General features: G+C 46.9%; 1 protein-coding gene across 1 annotated transcript in view; it reads right to left on the bottom strand.

Annotated features, from left to right (window-relative positions):
* LOC103919870 overlaps positions 1-18,702 on the bottom strand; it is a 133,666-nt gene that overhangs the window by 4,873 nt on the left and 110,091 nt on the right. The window contains 4 exon segments of the mRNA XM_009327459.1: positions 115-465; positions 943-999; positions 1,937-2,133; positions 5,982-6,025. Of these exon segments, the coding sequence (XP_009325734.1) occupies positions 115-465; positions 943-999; positions 1,937-2,133; positions 5,982-6,025 (649 nt within the window).

Here is an 18,702-nt window from a genome sequence, read left to right as displayed (position 1 = left end):
TGGGGGGGTTGGGGGCAGCTGCTCAGCTGTGTGGGAGAGGGGGCACGGAGCGAGGGAAGGAATGATGTTGCTTTCTGACAAGACTTGCATTTATGTGGGGAAAAAGGTACTCACCCTTGAAAACATTCAGTGAGATAGTCTTTAGTGGAAGATACCTGTTACTGTAGAAACGGGAAGCACAGCAGTATGTGCCTGAGTCCTCTACCTGGAGGTTAGCCATGGTGATTGACACGGTCCTATGCGTGGGGTTGTCCTCTATTGTAACTTTCCCGTTTGTGGCATGGGTTTTGTATGGGTATTGTGATGGGTTGGTCGTCTCCACTAAGGGCTCACATCTGTTCTCTCTCATGCGGCACCAGGCTTTCCGCTGCTGGGAGTTAGTCTGTGCTGTGTAAGGACACCAGATATACAGAGTGCTTCCTTCCAATCGTCTCTCCTTGGCAGCAGGTGTTTGGGCTTGGAGACCTGTAAATATCAGATGTGGTGAGGGAGAGGGGAGCTGATGCAGGGCTGCTCACAGCCTCCCGATGGACATGGGGAAACTCTGCATGGGCACTTGTGGCTGGAGGAACTCCAAAAACCGAGATCCATTCCCCCTGGTAAATGCGCCTGCTTGGAAATGGGAAGGTTGATGTCCGGTGGGAAGTGTTGAGATTTGAGCTGGGACTGCAACTGTGATTTAAAACCCAGTATCTTTGAATTAAAACCCACAGACATGTGGGCACTAGAGGTGTTGGACCTTCAAGCCTAAATGGAGCGATGGTGGGAACTGGGGCTGCCCCTTTCCCTCCCCATCCTTGCCGTGAGTTGCTCAGCTCAGAGTCCGGCCGGTGTTGGATTCCCCCCAACTGTGGAGCTCCGCAGGCAGCGGGAGGTGGGGAAGGCTGTCCCACTCCCCCTGGGTGCCTGGGAAGCCTGAGGCATGCCCAGCCTTTCTCTTACCTGGGAAGCAGAGCGGCAGCAGGAGGAGGACTCTTAGCTCCATGGCCATCCTCAAGCCTAGGGAAGGGACATTGCTGGGGGCTGCTCAACGTGTCCCGTTCAAAAGTGTTTGCCTTGTGAGCCCTCCCGCACCACAGTGACACTGCTGGAGGAAGTGCCTGAGGTCTTGCTTTCTCACGGAAATCTTTCACCACGTTTGGCCACAAGATAATTTCAGGGTGCATTTGGGGAAGTGGCTGAGCACAGAGCTCAGACTGTCCTGATGGCAAAGGCCCTTTGCTGCTCTCGCCTGGCCGTTGTCACACTCTGCCCTCACACCAGTGGCAGCAGGGCACTCCTTTGGCTGTTCCGAGCCATGGAGATGGAGCAGGACCTTTGCCTTGGCCTAGCCCTTCTCTCTGGGCTCCCAAGATGCCCTCTGCCCAGTCCCTTGCTGGAAAGTCTCCTCAAAGCCAGGGTGGCGATGCATCCAGGGCTGTGTCTGCATGGACCCTCCCACGGGCTGTGCTGTTGGGGATCCCAGATGTCCACCACCCCAGCCAGTCCGCTTGTGCTCCGTGCTCTGTCGTGGTGCCTCGGGGTGCCTACCCCCAGAGTGCCCAGCTGGAGAAACCAAACCAGAACCATTTGGGTTTTGCACATTACACAGTAATGTCTCCACAGGCACAACTGAAGTGATTTTAAGTACAGGGGAAACAATGCAAATAAATACTGAAATAATCCATTCAAAGCAGCTCCTGGCACAACTGACTCTTGGCTCACTGTGAAAATGGACAGCTAAACACAGCTTCCTGGCTCTGCATGTCCTTTTGGTTCCCCAGTATGATTCAGGAACTGGGGAGTCAGGAGCAGACTAGTAGGTAAAATGAACTGTGAAGTACAGAGAGCAGAGAGTGGGTGGAGCAGGTGGGGCAGCAAGCCTGGGAAGTGAGTTCTTCTGCAAGAAAAATGAGGAGAAAGGAGTTTCTCCAATTTAAAAAAAAGAGACACTCACCTATGAAAACAGCCAGCTTAACTTCCTTTATTTGGAAGAAGTAAGAGTCATCATTAAGAGCACACCAGTACTCCCCGGTGTCTTGTACTGTGAGCTTCTCTATGGTGATGCTGAGAACTCCTCTCTGGGTGTCATAATTTATGGCGCATCTTCCTTTCTGAGTGTTATTCTCATTCCGACTGCTTGTCTTTTCTGTACTGACCAAGACAGCACACTCGATTGTCTTTTTGCACCAGGCTTTCCACACAGCCTTGTGTAATCTTGCATGTTGTATGGGCACTCAGTAGAGAGACTGCATCTCCCGAGCTACATATGCTTCGGTTTCTGGAAAAGGTCAAACTGGTTAGTAAGGTCCAGACAAAACGTCCAATTACATCAGTTTCTTGCAATTAGAATAAGCACAATATTGTAATCCAGTTCACAAGCATTTTAGCTACAGGAGGGTCGAATTGAACTGGGATGCTGAATAAAAAATAAATATCCAAAATATTCTGTCCTTCTGAAGAAATTTTAGAATAATATAATCACGTCCCCAAACAAAGCAAAGCTTGTTGTAACAGAACCATCAGGAGTCTTTGCTCTGAATTCGTCAGCTGAGTTGGTGATCAGAGAAAAACAGCCAAGACAGAGAAAGCTCTGAGGCACCTTATGTACAAGAAATTACTAAAACAACTTTATGCCTGGAAAGGAAATGACAGCGGTGATACTACAAAAGGCTGTAAAATCAGGAATAGTGGGGAGAGAGAACGGGAGCAATAATTCACTGTCTGTTATAAGAAGAAAGTCACTAGTTAGGAGACAAGGAAGAAAGGAAATTCTCCACACATGCATCGAGTGTGGAGTTCACTGCCACGGGATGTTCATATACCAAAAGTTTTTATGTGTCAGCAGAATGAGTAGATGAATTAAAGAGGAAAAAGAATTTAGCCATTGCTATTGTCACAAAAATAACCTCTCCAGAAAATCACTGGAGGCTGGGAGAGTATTCTGGAGAGCTGTTTCTATGTTCTTCTCTGTTTTTATACTCCTTCCTAATTATCTGCTTCAGCCAGTGTTGGAGACCTTTGGTCTGACCTACTATGGCTATTCCTCAGTAACCTGGGAGAAGGTAATACAGAACACTGAAAAGGTAAGCAGAGAAAGTGAGGCAGAAATCTATAAAATGCGCCACATTTTCCTTAAAAAGAAATACTCACTCTGGGAAACAGACAGCTTAATCTTACTTATTTGGGAAAAATGAGAGCACATACAGTGTGCACAACCAGTACACTCCTGAGTCTTCAACTTGCAGCTTCTGTGTTGTGACAGTGATTGTCCCCTTCTGGGTGTCATCAAGAATAGTGCTTCTCTCAGAATAAGCCTTGTTTTAATATGCTGATAGGTGGTAATCGGTGCTGACCAAGATACCCCATTTATCTTTATCTTTCATTCAGCACCAGGCTTTCCTTGTAGCGTTGTAGTTCTGGACGTTATAGGGACATACAACAGAGAGACTCTTCAGCTCCATAGCAGAGTGGTATTGGACCACTGCAGAACATAAGAACCACAGTATAAATCCCAGCTAAGAGCCATGATGACACATCTTCCATGAACGACATACCCACTATGGGATAAAGTCTTCACAGGTGAAATCCAGACCCTGGCTTCAGCTGGGACCTCAGTCCTGTGTGCCTCACACACCGCCTGCTCTCTCTGCCTTTCCCGTAACAACTTATTTTCCCACAGTGTCCCAAGTTCGGATGGGAAGAAGCTGCTGGATTTAGGTATAGTAGCAATTTTAAGATATAAGCGCTCCATCTCTCCTTTCCTGTTACCACCATCACAGCAGAGCTGGGAGAAACTCATCAGTGTTCACAGCTGAGCAGCCTCAGCCCATTAGCAAATGAGATAGTATAAAACCTCTGGTAGAGGAAGTTATTCCTTTTTCAGACTTTGTGGAAGAATCTAGTGAGCTGTGAGTTGCTGAGTAAATTCTTAGGCTGCCTTATCTCAGGTTGTGGTTTTGGGGAAAGAAAAAAAAAAAAGCCTCTTGCAAAAATATTTGAAAGAACACAAAATTGAGGTAAGCCTTAAAATAACTTGTCCTTTTTTCACAGAAATGGAGAAAAAGGAGACTACTGAAACAAATTTTAATAGCATTTTGTTTGACTTCCTGGTCTGAGGAGTGTGTGATCTAGCAATAAGGTAACAAAAGGTTAGGGAGAAGGGGAGTCTGGGGAACGTTCAAATGTTTCCCTCAGGTTTCATGGTTATTTGTCATATGCATAGTTTTTATAGCCATTATTTTTGTGCTGTCTGCCTCTTCATCAGTACAAACCTTGTGGTAAATAAGACAGAACAAGGGTAGGGAAAAGGACTGTAAGAGAGTGGGCAGCAGAGCATTTGCAGAAGCCAGTTCCGCAGTGTTTCTTGTGGCGCGGGTCTGTCCGTGCCCTGTGCAGCGTCGCGAGTTGTGCGAGAGGATGAAGCACCAGGCTGGCAGAAGGAATGCTGTTGTTTCAGTGCTGGCTTACGAATGTTTCCCTGTTCAAGAGGCTGTGACGTGCCATATAGGGAGGACAGACTCCTAGCAATATTTTCAAAGTTTCCAGTATTTAGCTCTCTCCACTGAAAGAGAAGAGAAGGACTGTTGTATCTCAGCATCCCTCTGCATTGCTAGTAGGAAAATGGGGTCTTTTCCTTATTCCAAGTTCATCTTTTACTGTATTGTAAAGGATAACACAGATTGACTTTAAGTAAATAATCTGATCTTTCACAGAAAGCAAATATATTTTTGGGTTAAAAATCACAAATTTGCACTAAAGTATAGTTTTCCTCAACCAAAGATTGCTGACTTTCTGTGAAGATCTGGTGTAGAAACCGTTCTTTGTGTTGTAATGTTGGGGGATTCCTTGGTTTTAGGCTGTCCTGCTTGAGCATGAGTCAGAAACAGTCCCTTCAAAAATGAAGAAATCATGCTGTGTGGCTTGGTGCCAGCTCCACTGTAGTTCTGCACAAGTTCTTGTGATGGCTGGTGGGTTCAGTGTGTGTATTTGAGAGAAAGGGAGGGATCAGGCAGGAAACTGGTCGTCAAAAGATGAGGAGATTCTCCAGCTTTGGTTACAGCTTACTACTGTGCTCAGGGATGGATCTTTTCATACCTATTCAAGCTTTGTGTCTAGAGATACAGTGAGCACAAATATATATGGAATTATATTCCCTCTATGGAATAGTTAACAGGCCTGAGCTGGCTCTGAGGAGGCTTCAAAAGACTGAGGATATAAAAGGTTTGGTAAAGAAACAGAAAACTATGTCAGTCGTCTGTGATAGTAAATCTGTGCTAGTCATTCCTGGGGGCTGCTGAAATAGGATTACAGTGCTGTCATTTGGATGATCCCAGTTCCAAAATAATTAGCAACTCTTTTATGTACATTTGCTTTCTTGCTGCCTCCCAAAGACTCTCCTTTTCCTTGACAGAGGCTTTCAGAGGGATCCTTCCCTTCAGAGTTGCTTTTTGCGCTGCATCAAAGGTGCAGCGCTCTATGCACTTAGCCTGGTGTGCCTCAGCACCCGGGATTCTGCATCTTAATAATCAACTCCTAAGAGGCATTTAACAGCCATGAAACAAATGCTTTAAGGCCTTCCTATCTTGATTCACGCAGATTTAGCCTGTCCTTAAGTAGCTGTGATTTCTATTAAATATTGTACATGCAGAGAAGGAATCACTGCCAGGACAGTTGTCCCTTGAGCCAGTGGTCCTTTCAGGGAGTGGTGGAGCCTGGGCCAGGCAGTGCCAGGGGACATGTTGTTTGCATGACAGCTTATACCTGTTTTTGAAGAGGAAACTGTGCCCACAGTGACTTGGCTTATGGTCCTGGAGAAACCAGAATCTCCAGGTAACAGGAACCAGAGCTGGCCCATCTCCTTTCATAGCAGTGCAGAGAATTTCTCCATCTTGAAAAGAAACTTGCTTTGGTGGTAGAAACTTTCAGAAAAATTCCTTTCCTAATGCTGAAATATCATATGTTGTACAAGACCTTAGACAAATGCAAGAGAAACACTGTACCTGAGCTCCCCTTGCCTCTCGTACTGCCTCACCCCTTCTCTCACCTGAAAAACAGAAGAGCAGAAGCAGGAGGAATCTCGGCTCCATGCCTGTCTTGGAGCCAAGAGAAAGGGCAACACTGAAGGCAAATCAGAAGATTAGCAGATGTCTTCTCTCTGTACCCTCCTATCCCACGCTGGTACTGCTGGAGGAAGTGGCTGAGCTTAGTGGCTTACCACTTGGCTTGGCACAGAAATCCTTCACTGCTGTTTTACAACCAAATTCATACCTCAGTAATTGAATTGTCAGTATCAACAGAGCTTGGCCAGTTCGGAAGACACAGATGCATTAGGCAGAATTCAAGGAGAAGCTGTTTTCTTCTCCCCATTGCATCAACAGAAGCCACACTTCACCATCTTGCTACACTTTCAATGCTGTCCCTGAAAGACCCCTTGACGCACCCACTAGCAACATCATTAAAATCAGCCAGCTCTTGGCCTCAGAAAAATGGATAAATGTTTCAGTTTTCAGAGGCACATAAACTTCCATGTGTCTGATTCTGAACCTGGGTGCTTTGCAGGCCTGGGTTCAACCACAGTGGAGGTGAGGGAAGGAGAAAGGCGTGGGGTGGTGCAATGCCACATCCCTGTATTTATGCACCTGCTGGGCAGAGCTAACAGAGGGAATGGGGAATGGCTTCTGTAGCTTTTCCCATCCTTTCCCTTGGCCTCCCTGAGGAACTCTGCCTCCTGGAAATCAGAACAAAGCCAGCTCTCCTCAAGGTGAGCAAAGCCACCTGTGGAAACCTCCAGTTCAATCATCAAGTCACAATGTGTGCGCTGTAGCCACAACCAAAGGCTCCCTTTAGCGATGGCTGTCGCAGCTCTGGGGTGGACTCACTCATGGCTCTTCCACAGCTGGCTCTACCTCAAACAGCTGCTTTGGGAAGCATAAGTGGTGGCAGGTCTTATTTGTCTTGATTCCGTGCTTTCTTGGCCTGACTCTCGTTCTAGCTGTTGTAAGGATACTGGAGAAGGACTGTCCTTCCACTCTGCTCCCCAGACACCTTGTGCTTGCCATACTGGGAAACATGCCCCTAGTCAGTGGGGCTTGGCAGATTCCCTTCTGCCTCCCCTTAAAATCCCTGTGCCCTTCTCTGCCCTTCAAAGCAGTGACAGTAAAGAACTATAACAGCAGTAAATTCCTCTGCCTCCCCACTGCCAGCAGATGTGCTCACAGTGGTCTCCCCTGGGCCAGTACCTAGCTGCCTCGCTCCATCAGTGCAGAAAGACCGTAGTGACACCCTTGCTGCAAATAATTTCCAATTATATGAATAAGCAGCTTATTAACAGTACATTCTGGCTAATCATTTTGTGCTAGATATCTTCGCATTGTCTTGTCCCCAAATCCCTCTCTCATCAGGCACTTGATGCTCAATAACAAGAAGGGGGAATGCACTCGTTCTCTTACGAACAAATCCCAAGAGTCTGCAATTAGTTCAGTTTCTGCAACTGGTTGCCTACAAACTGAGCCAAGAACCGTGCTGCACTGCAATGCCTCATCCTTTCCCATAGCATCTGCATTTGCCATGTCCACTGGAGGTCCTGTCTTTGAGGAGAGAAGCTCTTTGGGGCAGGACAGGTCATGAAGAGATGTCTGTCCAGGACCTAGCATGTTGGTCACTAAGGAGCAGCAAGGAAGTAATGAAGTTGGTCCTTGTGCTGCATCTCTGACAGAGGATCAATGTGGCTTTTAATTATAGTATCATAGAAAATAAGATGAATGTTATCTCAGGAGGTCACTTAATCTAGCCCAGTGACTCACAGTAGGATCAGCTCTCTCAATGTAATTTCTAAAGATCTCTAGTTAACTAGTTTAGGTTGGAGCATTTTCCCAGTGAGTTATTCCAGTGCTGCACCATCCTTATTTGAAAGCTTCTCTTAACATCTGCCTCTCCCTGCTATTTAAACATCTCGTTCCCTTTTGTATCCACTGTGAACTCGGAGAACAGATTATTCCCTTTCTCTTGCTTTGTATGCAGTGACGCCTGCCATGCCTCCCCTCAGTCTTTCCACTCCAGACTAACCATCCCCAAGTCTTTTAATTTTCCCTCCTAGGTTGTGTTTCTGACAGCTTGGATCACTTTTTTCCCCCCTTCTCTGAACTCTCATCAATCCACCTCTTTTCTGCCTATCTACTTGGAGTCCCCAAAGCCCCCTGAAGTTTCTTTTGAGCTTTTCATCCAATCAGGGATGAAACCATACACTTCTCTGTTGCCTTCCATAGAAATTCTTGCTTCCCATTGATTTACTCTCGTTGCTGTCTAATCCACAGAAACCTCTTTGGATTAGACACTTCCTAAAATGTCAGTGGCCTTACAGAGACTTCCCAGCTTTACTTTACCTGCCCCATACGTTGGCCCTTGCTGAATGCTACAGGAAGACCTGGCAGAGCGGTCCCTGTCGCAGCAGCGTTGGGGATGCTCCATGCGGTTGCAGAGCCCGGGCAGCGGCGGGGTGCTGCCGTGGAGCTGTGTGCGAAGGGAAGGGCTGGTTTCGGGGTGCGAGGCCGCTAGAGGGCAGAGGAAGATCAGGAATGGGGTGCCGGGATAGGGGATGGGGTCTGCTGGAGGGGGCTTTGCAGGCGGGGGGGGGCTTCGGCAGCCAAGTGCTGTCTCTGCTCGCAAGCAGCCACATAGCTCCCTGGAGCTCGGCACCAAGGTGAAATGCTGGCCTTCGCAGTGCCTTTGCGATATTCCCCATGTTTTGCAATGAACGAAATGCTCTGCTCAGCTAGCAGACTGTGCAGTGACCAAAGCCCGGGGTGTCATGCTGCTGGCTGCAGGCAGGTGCCCAGGCATGGCAATTTGTCTGTCACTCGCCTGTTTCCCCCGGCTCTGGGAGGCAAGCGCCCATGTGAACCCATCTTGTGCGTGCTGCAAAGTTTTTAGAGAAGTTGTATATCCTTGCCTCACCTGGCAGTGTGCCTTAAGAGAGATCTTGAAGAGAGAGCAAAGACCCTTCTTCCCAAAATTGTAAGCAGGCTGCAGTCCTAAGGCCTTATCCGCCAGATGATGGAGCCTGCCAGGCCCTTCCTGGGGGCACCGCCACCAGTTGCTTCTTCAGCAGAGCAACACAAACCAGTCCTTTACCCTCATCCAGGCCTGATGCTCTGCGGGGATGTGCGGCAGTGGGGAATTGATGCTAAATAATCCTGAGAAAGGAGGATGCTGGGATAAGGGAGAAGGTGGGGGCTTGTCTTAGAGCAAGGTGGTAGAAGATGGCTCAGAGAAACAGTAGCTGCAGTGAGAGCAGGAGCATGGCCGGGGGGAGGCAGGCAGAGCTGGGGCCAGAGGTGCTGGCCGTGTGCATGCAGGGGCTGCTGGTGCACGTGGGATAGGCACTCTGTAAGCAGGACATGGGCCATCGGCTCGGCTCGGCTCTAAAGGAGAAGAGGCCCCACAGCAGCAGCTTAGTGAGAGGCCTGGTGTTTGGTCTGTTCCACATCAATGGGGCGTCCAGCTGTGGCTGAGGATGAAAGCAAGCGAGAGAGAGAGAGGATTAAAGGCTCCCAGGGTCTCCTCTAACCCGCCTAAGACTCGCCGAGAGGGCAGTGTGCGGCTTCAGGAAGGCTTCTTCATATGGAAAATATTATGTGAGGGAGAGAAAGAGAAGGGGGAAGGGAAGAGGGAGACTTCTGTCCAGAGAGTGCTGGGGGAAGACTGATGACAAAAAGCATTTTGGAGGCTCAGACCCAGCCCAAGGAGAAAGTGCTGAGTTCTGCCATACCCAAGAGTGCAGTGGGGCACAGGTGTGATGAGTTTGGGAGGCCTGCAGACAGGACAGAGAGCATGAGGTCCAAATGTGCTAAGAGCACATAGCAGCAGAAAAATAAAGGGATGAAAGAAGAGGGGAAGTGGAGAAGGGGAAAGAGGAGGCTGGCAAAAGGGAGGAGAAAGGAGAGCAATGGAGGGGGAGGTGGTGAAAGGCGGAATGAGGGACATGGAGGAAAGCGAGAGGTGGTGAAAGGCCGGCTGTCTGCTCCATTGTGTTATTAACCAGGTCGCCAGGTGGAAGCGTCCCGCACACAGCCCTCCTAGCCCGTTTCCTACCCCCGCCAAACTTCTCCCAGGAATGCTTGTGATGGGGAACAAATTGCTAACAGAAGTGAGACATTTTGCACTGAATGCAAGCAAGTTTCCAGTGAAAGGTTTCCTGTCAGCGGGTTGGGACTGGAGGGTGTGGAGCCTTTCTGCCTGCTCTGGCAGAATAATCCTGTGAGTTAACACGAAGCATTGGTTATAGTGCAGGATAAAGGACCTGAGGCTGGGCTTTCCTGCCTTCTGTTTTGGCTGCCACCGTTTGGCTGCTTTCATTCACCGTTATTTTCTGCTTCACCCGCGTGTGGCATTCTCGGTCTCATTAGCCCTTCCTCCGCTCCCCCGACCACCCCCCACTGGTGAGATCTCCCGAGTATTCACAGGCTTCCACTCTACTTTCCTCCTTGATTTATACTGTTGAACTGAATGACCTTCCTTGACCTCATTTTCACGACAGTGTGAGCACACACATCAAGCACTCAGCGAATGGCAAAAATAGTCCCTCCTTTGCAGTCCTGCCCTCTGAGCTGCAAGGACGCTAGCTCTCCTGTTTACACGTGGGGTAGGTCTGGTGTGTGCTCACATGCTGCAGATGGATGCCCCGTCACCTGGGTCTGCGGCGCTCCCTTGCACGCTAGAGTCCACAGACGTGGAAGGTGCTGGCTGAAAAATGCTGATCTGTCTTTGCACATATGGACAGTGTTTAGCTGAGCTGGTGTGCATGCACCAGCAGTATGCAGGAAAGTGCTCCTGTGTATTTCACTCTATGTATAGCCACGCAGAACTTTTCCGTCCCCTATCACCTATGCTTTGAGGGAGCCCACAGATATATATGGTCTGTCCCTGTGAGAAATGCACACCAATACTGTCTCTCCTTTCTATCTAGGTTGCTGTGTTCTTGGTCATCGCTGCAGTAGCTAAAAACTAGCTAGATGGGCCAGACAAGCCAAAACACAGAGCTGGGAGATGTGCATTGACTCCCTGGTATGCACACACTTGCAAGGTGAGGGAATTTCTATTACCACAGATATCCTGGTGCCCTGTGACTCCTGATGGAATAAGTGGATTTTAACAGGAGAGAGAAGAGATCACTTCTCCTTCCTCCCTAGAAAACACATAGCCGAGTCTCTAATTCTGGTTCTGAGGCATTTCAGACAGAAGTCTGAAGTTCATAAGTGTACGAGGAGCAGCCAACCCAAAGGTGCTGCTGGGTTTTGGAGCAGCATGTCAGCTGTGATCCTGTTTGCCATACTCCAGCTGCACCCCACCCAGACTCCACTCTGACAACCCAAAGCTGAGTGTCTTTTTCTAAAGAGCTGGCAAAGCAGCTTTGCCCCCTTCCCTAGCCCAGCGGTACATACATCCCTTTGTCCCCTAGTCTGGAAATCTGCCTTCCTGTCCCTCCCTTCCCTGCCTTCCTGGGAAGTCAGTGTGGATATGGTGCTGCCGGCTTGCCTGTCTGAGCTGCTTAGTTAAGAATAATAAACAAACTCCTAAATGGAAGGATATTCTTTAAACCTGCCTTGTGCTGCCTGCCAGGGAATGCAGGCAGCAAAGCCCACCTCCTGTCCCCCTCTAGCCCTAGCTGCAGGCTCTTCTGAAACCTGATCTCCTTTGCTGTGGAGCTGTACCATGGCCTCTGTGTGCACCTTCCCCCCTGACCCTGTCTGGATTCTCCTGTCCTTTTCCTGACACACACCCAACAAGCACATGCTCCTTGCTCAGACACGCACATACCACAGAGGGGCACGCAGTAACACTTGCCACATCTGGACTCGTGGAAGCAGAGGCAGAGGTGCGCTATGCCTGCTGCACAGATGGGCACACAGCGAGCGGATTTACACACACGTCCGTGCCCACCCCTTCACACGAGTATACGCAAACACACTGTGAAAAGTGGTGCAAATGCCCACTGTGCCAACAACTAGAGGCTGCTCACCCCTTTGGGAAACCCACCTAGGCAGTATATGCAGATCAGAGGCAGAAATGCTCCAAAAAGTTTACAGACACATGGAAGTAGTGCCTACACAGCCCCAGGCATTAAAAGCAGCATGGCACCAGATTTGCAAAGAAGTGGCAACCTCATATCACAGCATGACAGCAAAGCATACCCAATAGCAGGCTCACTGATAAACCCAGCCAGCATGTGTCCTGATTTCTCTCGCACTCACCTCCTTTTGCAGAGGTGTCCATCCATCTCTCACTGTTTTTCTCACTTTCCTTTCATATATGTGCCCTCTCCCTTCACTCTCACTCATCCCATCTTTCCTATGTATACCTGCTGGTCCATTCTCCCGTTCCCTGGAGGTTTACCTCTCACACAGGTATATGCTACGCACATCACCCTTACTTGTGCTTGAAATGCAGACCTTCCTGTACACATCTGTTTTGCTTTCATACACCTTCTGCTCTTTGCAGCTTCTCTGACACAGGTATGTCTTTCCCTGTCTCTCCATGTTGCTCATGCACCTTTTATTTAGGCACACAGGCATCTTCTCCCACCTCCTGCTTGTTTCCGCCCTTCCAGTTCACAGAGCTTCCCAGCTTTCCTTCTCTGTGGCCCATTTTCCTCATGCCAGCATTCACAGCTAGCAGGAAGAGGATGTCAGTTAGAGGCTAAGCAGTCCCTGGGATCCTCTGGCCCTGCCACACTTTTCAACCCACTTCTCATTTTTCTTCTCTTTTTGTAATTTATTGTTTTCGGCTCTCTTCCTCCTCAGTGCCTGCTAAAGGGAGCTCGTCTCCTTGTCTCCTCTTCTGTTTTCATCTTAAGAGAAAGGGAAAAACCCATTTTGCTCTTTCCCCAGCTCCAATTCCCCTTCCACCCCCACACCCTCCCACCCCCCTTCCCAGCCCTGAAACCTTTTCCTGATAGTGTTGCTGTAACTGTTCAATTAAACGAGCAATTACAAAATCAATCAAACCGAAACGTGTGCTGTGCGCTGAGGGGGGATCGACTGCAGAGTGGGGACGTCGCCTGAGCCTGTCCCAGCCTGAAGGCAGCTCAGCTCACAGCTCAGCTGAAATTGTCTCTTTTGATGGTGAGACATTGCTCTGAGGACAGGTACTCTGCTTCTGTAGGGTCACACTCTGCTGTGTAAAGCCAGCATCACTAGCTTCACACCACCTGCAAATTTCCCCTGTCTGAGAAAATCTGAGAAATCTGCAAAGCTGTTAGTATTAACCATGGCCTTTGGTTTGAATTGGCCAGTAAGAGGGTGCCAGTCGGAATAGGTTATTTGGGATGTTCAGATGAGAGTGGCTCCTGCAGCAATAGGAAGGAAGGAGAGTGATGAAGTGAAAATGGTAAACCCAAGCATGGGTCTTGTGTAATTTCACAGGGTTACACCTGCTGACTTCCTCTCCCCTTTCGTGTGTATGTTTCTGCTCCTGCTACACGCTTAACACATGTCGAATCAGTGTGTGCCATGGCTCTTTGCCACTCTCTACTGTTTTCTCACCAGGTGACACTCACACTGTCTTACTCCCCACTATCAGTGTCTCCTCAGAACTACATCCAAGACTTTCACTGCAGGAATTCCCTTTTGACACCTGCAGCCCTCTTGGTGCTGTCATAAGCAAGCAGCTAGACTGTCCCTGATACAAAGGCACAAATCTTTCCAAACTGATCACAAACAAGAAAAGATGAGCTGGAGAACTGGTTGGATTAAGAGGAAAATGTGCAAACAGATGAGTTTTGGTTCATATGTGGGCAGAATCATGGCAGCTTTCCAGTGGCATGAGGAAGGCAGCTTTAGTATACGGTATTTACCGAGGAGACCCCAGATCCTGCTCTTGGTTACACCAGGGAAACCCCATCACCATCTCATCCCTTGAAAGGCTGAGGCAAACCGACAAGAATTTGGGACCAGAAAGCTAATGGAAAGGATGGGGAAGGCCTTCTTATCTTCTTATGAGCAACATATATGAAGGGAACACCTTTGAAAAAGCCCTTTGCCCTAGGATAATCCATTTGGGCTTCCAGGAGCACACCTTTGTCTTGCTGATGGGTTCTGGTCCTGCTCTTAGAGAAAGACTTCCCTCCAGATTTAAGGGAAGCGGGATTGAAGCTGTTTAATGAGGAGCTCTTATCCCAGACTTGACCCTGATTTTGCACAGTCAGAAAAGCAGCATCCCAAAGGCTTATCATTCCTTTAAGAGCAGAAATCTGGCGAGTTTCCTAGGGCAGGAATCCAGTTTGGCTTTAATTTTTAGTGAGTAATGCTTAAAGCCTGGTCACCCTGCAGGTCCTATGGAAACACAGGGCTGTGTTGACACACTTCCTAATGCAGCAGGTGGTACGCAAATCAATTTGCAAGGGTGCTTTAATGAGGTCCCCCATCTCCATTTTTTTTAGTTTGGTCACACCCCGATATGCCAGTTTTATATGTACTAAAATATTGAAGAAAAAGCACCAATATACAACTGCTGCTTTACCACTGTTCCAAGGTTCCCTGTGTCTGACGGTGACGTTCAGTGCTGTTGCAAAGCTCATCTATTTCCCCACCCACCTGGAAATGGCAGAGTGAAGAGGGCTGGAGAGGGAGAAAATTTGGCAGGGGGAGCAGTGGGGGGGGGGTAGGTTGACTTTTATGCCACTTGTCTTGCTGGTGCCGTTATCTTGGATTGTACTGATACCATTGAGGGTGTATTTATCTGGAGCCTATGGCCCTCGTGTTTGTATAAATCTAAATGAATACGTGCCTGTTTCAAAGCACTTTAAAGTCTGTGGCATCAGCCTAGCTGCATGGCCCTCGTGCAGGCAATGCAAGTCTGCCTGCAAGCACTATTCAGTTGGGACTATTTTGATCTCCTCCTATGACTTGGGGAACTCCCTGAGGTAGTGTCCTTTGGCTTTCAGTCCTAGAAAGATTTTACCTTGTGACTTTGAGGATAAGACAGGCTGGTACCCCTCCCTGTAGGCCTTTGGTTAGAAGGACCAGCTGCAGAGCCCAAACGAGATTATCATTCTTCTTGGTGGGTTTGGGACCCATCTCCCATCTGGGTGAGGACTTATTTATGGGAAGGATCTAAAATGCCAAAGAGGGACAGGGAAGGACGTTATTTTGCAACCCTTTTGTCCAAAAGCTACAAATCTCTCACCCATGGCTCTGGGCTCCCCCTTCACGCCAAGTGCATGCAATCACGTGTGTGAAACAGCTTGGCCTGTGGCCCTGCCAGACGTACGGCAGGACCGTTAGTCAAGCCACGTATGGGAAGGAGCAGGTTACAATTTACTGATTAGGAGGGAGGAAAACCCAACTGGCTCCTTGGAGGACAAGCCCCCCCTGCAGCAAATAAAGGCTACAAAGAGGCTGCTGGTGTGCGAGCCCTCTCAGTTGCTCCAATTTGTTGAGGTGTTTGCTGGGGCTTGATGGAGGCGGATGAACGGACCCGAACACGCTCTCACTTGGTTTCTGTCGGGTGGGGAAACTGTTGTCTCTGAGGAATTGACTCCCGATTTATGAGGGGCTCACTCCTGACTTGCAGTAAGATGAATAATAGGGAAATTTGGCCCCTGCTCCCTGCTTAGGGGAATGCATTGAATGCTCTAAGAGATAAACGCACAGCTCACATGCTTACAGATCCCAGTCTGGCATTTCTGCAGCCCCCGAGCTCCCACTGGGTTTGCTAACACACTTCGGGGCCTGATCCTGTTGAGGCAGTCCTGGCCGAGGGAAGTGCTGCTGTAGTACAACAAATTGGATCTGCTTTGGTGCAACGCCACGTGCTCGTGGTACTGCAAAATGCCACGCGGGTGGCACTGTGTAAAAGCCTTTGGTCACGTCCAGCTGTCTGTTTGCCATCTATATTTGGTAAAAAAAAATGATTTGGAATTGTTTGTTTGTGGCTCCTTGGAAACCCCCCTTAAGAAATGGCTTCTTTTGTTTGGTTACTTAGGAAAAATATTTTCCCCTCCTTCTTTCACTATTTTGAAACATTAAAAAAAGCAAAGCTTTAAAGAGCCCAAGAATATCCAGGACGGACTGTCAACAGCAGCCTCTGTATCTTTCCTCGTGGCTCGATGCTTGCCTTGGTCTTCATCTCTTCCAGACACTCTGCTCCATCTTCTTGTAAATTCTGACAATGAAAACACTATTTAAATGTCCTCGAAGTTTCTCTTTCCATTGAAAAAGGGGATTTATTCTCTTTTTTTTAATCAGAATTAATGTGATTCTAATGTGTTCCTTTTGATCTTCAGGGGATTTTTTACACTGATGATCCCTAATTTTGAAATGATTTTTTTTTGTTTTAATTGTTTTAAAAAGCTTTAGTGAAGGGGAAAAAAAAATCCATCCTACTTCTTTGGCACATCTTTAACCTTTAAGTACCTCCGGAAAAAAATATTTAAAATATATTATACATTTTTAAACAGGGTGCTTTTGACAGGTCAGTTTCAAACCTCTCTCTCTTTTCTTGCGCTGTGTTGGAATAAGACAATTTTGCAGCTTGGATTTTTTTGACAGTTAAATTGCAATGTAGGCAGAGGGTGGAATAGGGATCCTGTCTCTTTAACTCTCTAACTAGACAAAGACTTTTCCCCTTTGAGAGCTGAGCCCGGGATCAGAACTGTCAGATGATCTCGTAGCACTTGGGAGAGTTTGCAAAGTCATAATTATATCTTTTAACCTGTCTTGCTCTTTGCAAAAGAAAGGTCCTATTATATTGAAATGAGATTATTAGCCATCAAATACTTTCTTTCTTGGGATTCTTCTTCTTTAAAAAAAATTCAAATACCTTAACTACTTTGCAATTGAATTTTTATAAGATTTACTTTTCACTAAATAAATGTTCTGTAGCAGCTATTTTTTAAAGTATTTTTAAAAGGGTGTTTTCAATATGCAGATGCAAAAAAACCCAGACTAAATGTCTGAAATGTCACCTGTATAATTAAAGGAAGGTAAAGTTTCAGAGCTCAGTTCAGTTTTTTTCCCTGGCTTAGTTGGTGAGCTTCACTATTCAAAAACCCTGCTGCTTTTCCTGATTTCATTGCCAAAAATATTTTTTTCCTGAAACCCTATCATTTTCAATGTTCCATTTTCTCTCTTTTTTTCCTGTGTCTTTTCTTCTTCCCCAAACATGAAAAAAATGAAAATGAAACCCCAAATAACTGGAGAGGTTTTTGTTGTTTTTGTTTTTTTTTTTTTAAATCCACACAATTAAAATCACTGCACTGCAGTGTCAGTATGTGCTTTAACAAAAGGTGACGACTGCATTAAAGCAATCAGGGTAACACCAAAAAGCTAAGTAAAATATGATATCAAATTAAAGTAAGAGCCTCTTTAAACTAGCTCATCTGAGTACCAGTTGGCAAAATAGTTACACCCAGGCCTAATCTGAAACTTGAGATTAGTTCCAGGTTACACAAACAATAAATATTTAGCATGTGTTTAAATATCTAGCTGAATAAGGATTGAAATGAATATAAAATAGTTGAAATCCATGAACAATCTGGGCCTGATCCAAAGACCTCTGAAGTCAATGGAGGATCCTTCCACCTGCTACAATAGCTTTGGCTCAAGCACCCCTTTGTTGGAAGTGATTGGTCACTTTAATTGAATGATTAAAGTGCTGTCATTTATAGCTCTATAATTCAGATTGTGTCAGCCTTTCCATTATAAACTCTCTTTCTTTTCAAGGGTGGGTTATGTCTTGGCCATAAAAATTCATTCCGAGATTAAATTCAGCATGTTCCGATCTAACAAAGGAATCATTCCTTGTGCAGACAAAACTCCCCATTAAACTCACGGGATGCCAGGAGGTCACAACTGGTTTACATTTTTTTAAGGGATTAGATACATTTACATTTTAAAAAAAATGCTCTGTAGAGTACACAGGGCCCAATCCTGCAGCACTCTCAATCATGGGAGTCACTTTACCAGTGCGAGTAGTTTAAGATAATGGGGACTATTGCTATGAGTAAAGTTACTGATACATGTGTATGTGTTTGCTAATATCACAGTCTGGTACATGTTTGGTGCACACCTTCAGGAAGGTCCTCAGTTGCATAATGTCATAATGAACGTGTATTTTCTGTTGACTACATACTACTTTTTTTAATTCCCAAGACTAAGAATAAAGGCCATTATTTAATACGCGTTTCCTTAACCTTCTCAAAAAGATGTCTCAGTCATAATGAAAACCAGGAGACTGACAGATCAAAAGAACCTCCCTGATGTTAAATAAGGCCCTGATTCTGAATGAGACCCACCTGGGGAAACTTTGTTCATGAAGAACCTCAGGACAGGAAAGTTAGAAAATTCATTGAGCTGCACTTCATATAAACCTAAGCACCTGCTGAATGTTAAGCATATGTTCTCTGTATCTCTAGAACTCCTCCATGCTCCTGTTGCTTTGGTATTGAAACACTTCCCTGTCTTACCTGTTTTTAACACTCACAACTGTATTACAAACTAAAGATTTTTTTTTTTTCCCCTGGTTTACAGGACAGACCCAGTGCCTTCAAGGAAACTACCTGACACCGTATCAGCAGGCGTTCTCTGTCCGTCCAGCTTTCAGTTGCCATTTTCATGCTAAAGCTGCAATACCAGCTACCTCTAAGTTCAAGGTAGGAGCAAATGTCTGGTTTTACTTCTGCATGTGCGTCCTTATATTTCTTTTCCAACTGGATGACTCAAGAGG

Source organism: Pygoscelis adeliae, unplaced genomic scaffold (genome assembly GCF_000699105.1).
Source record: "Pygoscelis adeliae isolate BGI_AS28 unplaced genomic scaffold, ASM69910v1 Scaffold197, whole genome shotgun sequence".
In the NCBI taxonomy this organism is placed as follows: domain Eukaryota; kingdom Metazoa; phylum Chordata; class Aves; order Sphenisciformes; family Spheniscidae; genus Pygoscelis; species Pygoscelis adeliae.
Note: the sequence above shows the minus strand (reverse complement) of the source record. Positions and strands in the feature narration are given on the sequence as shown.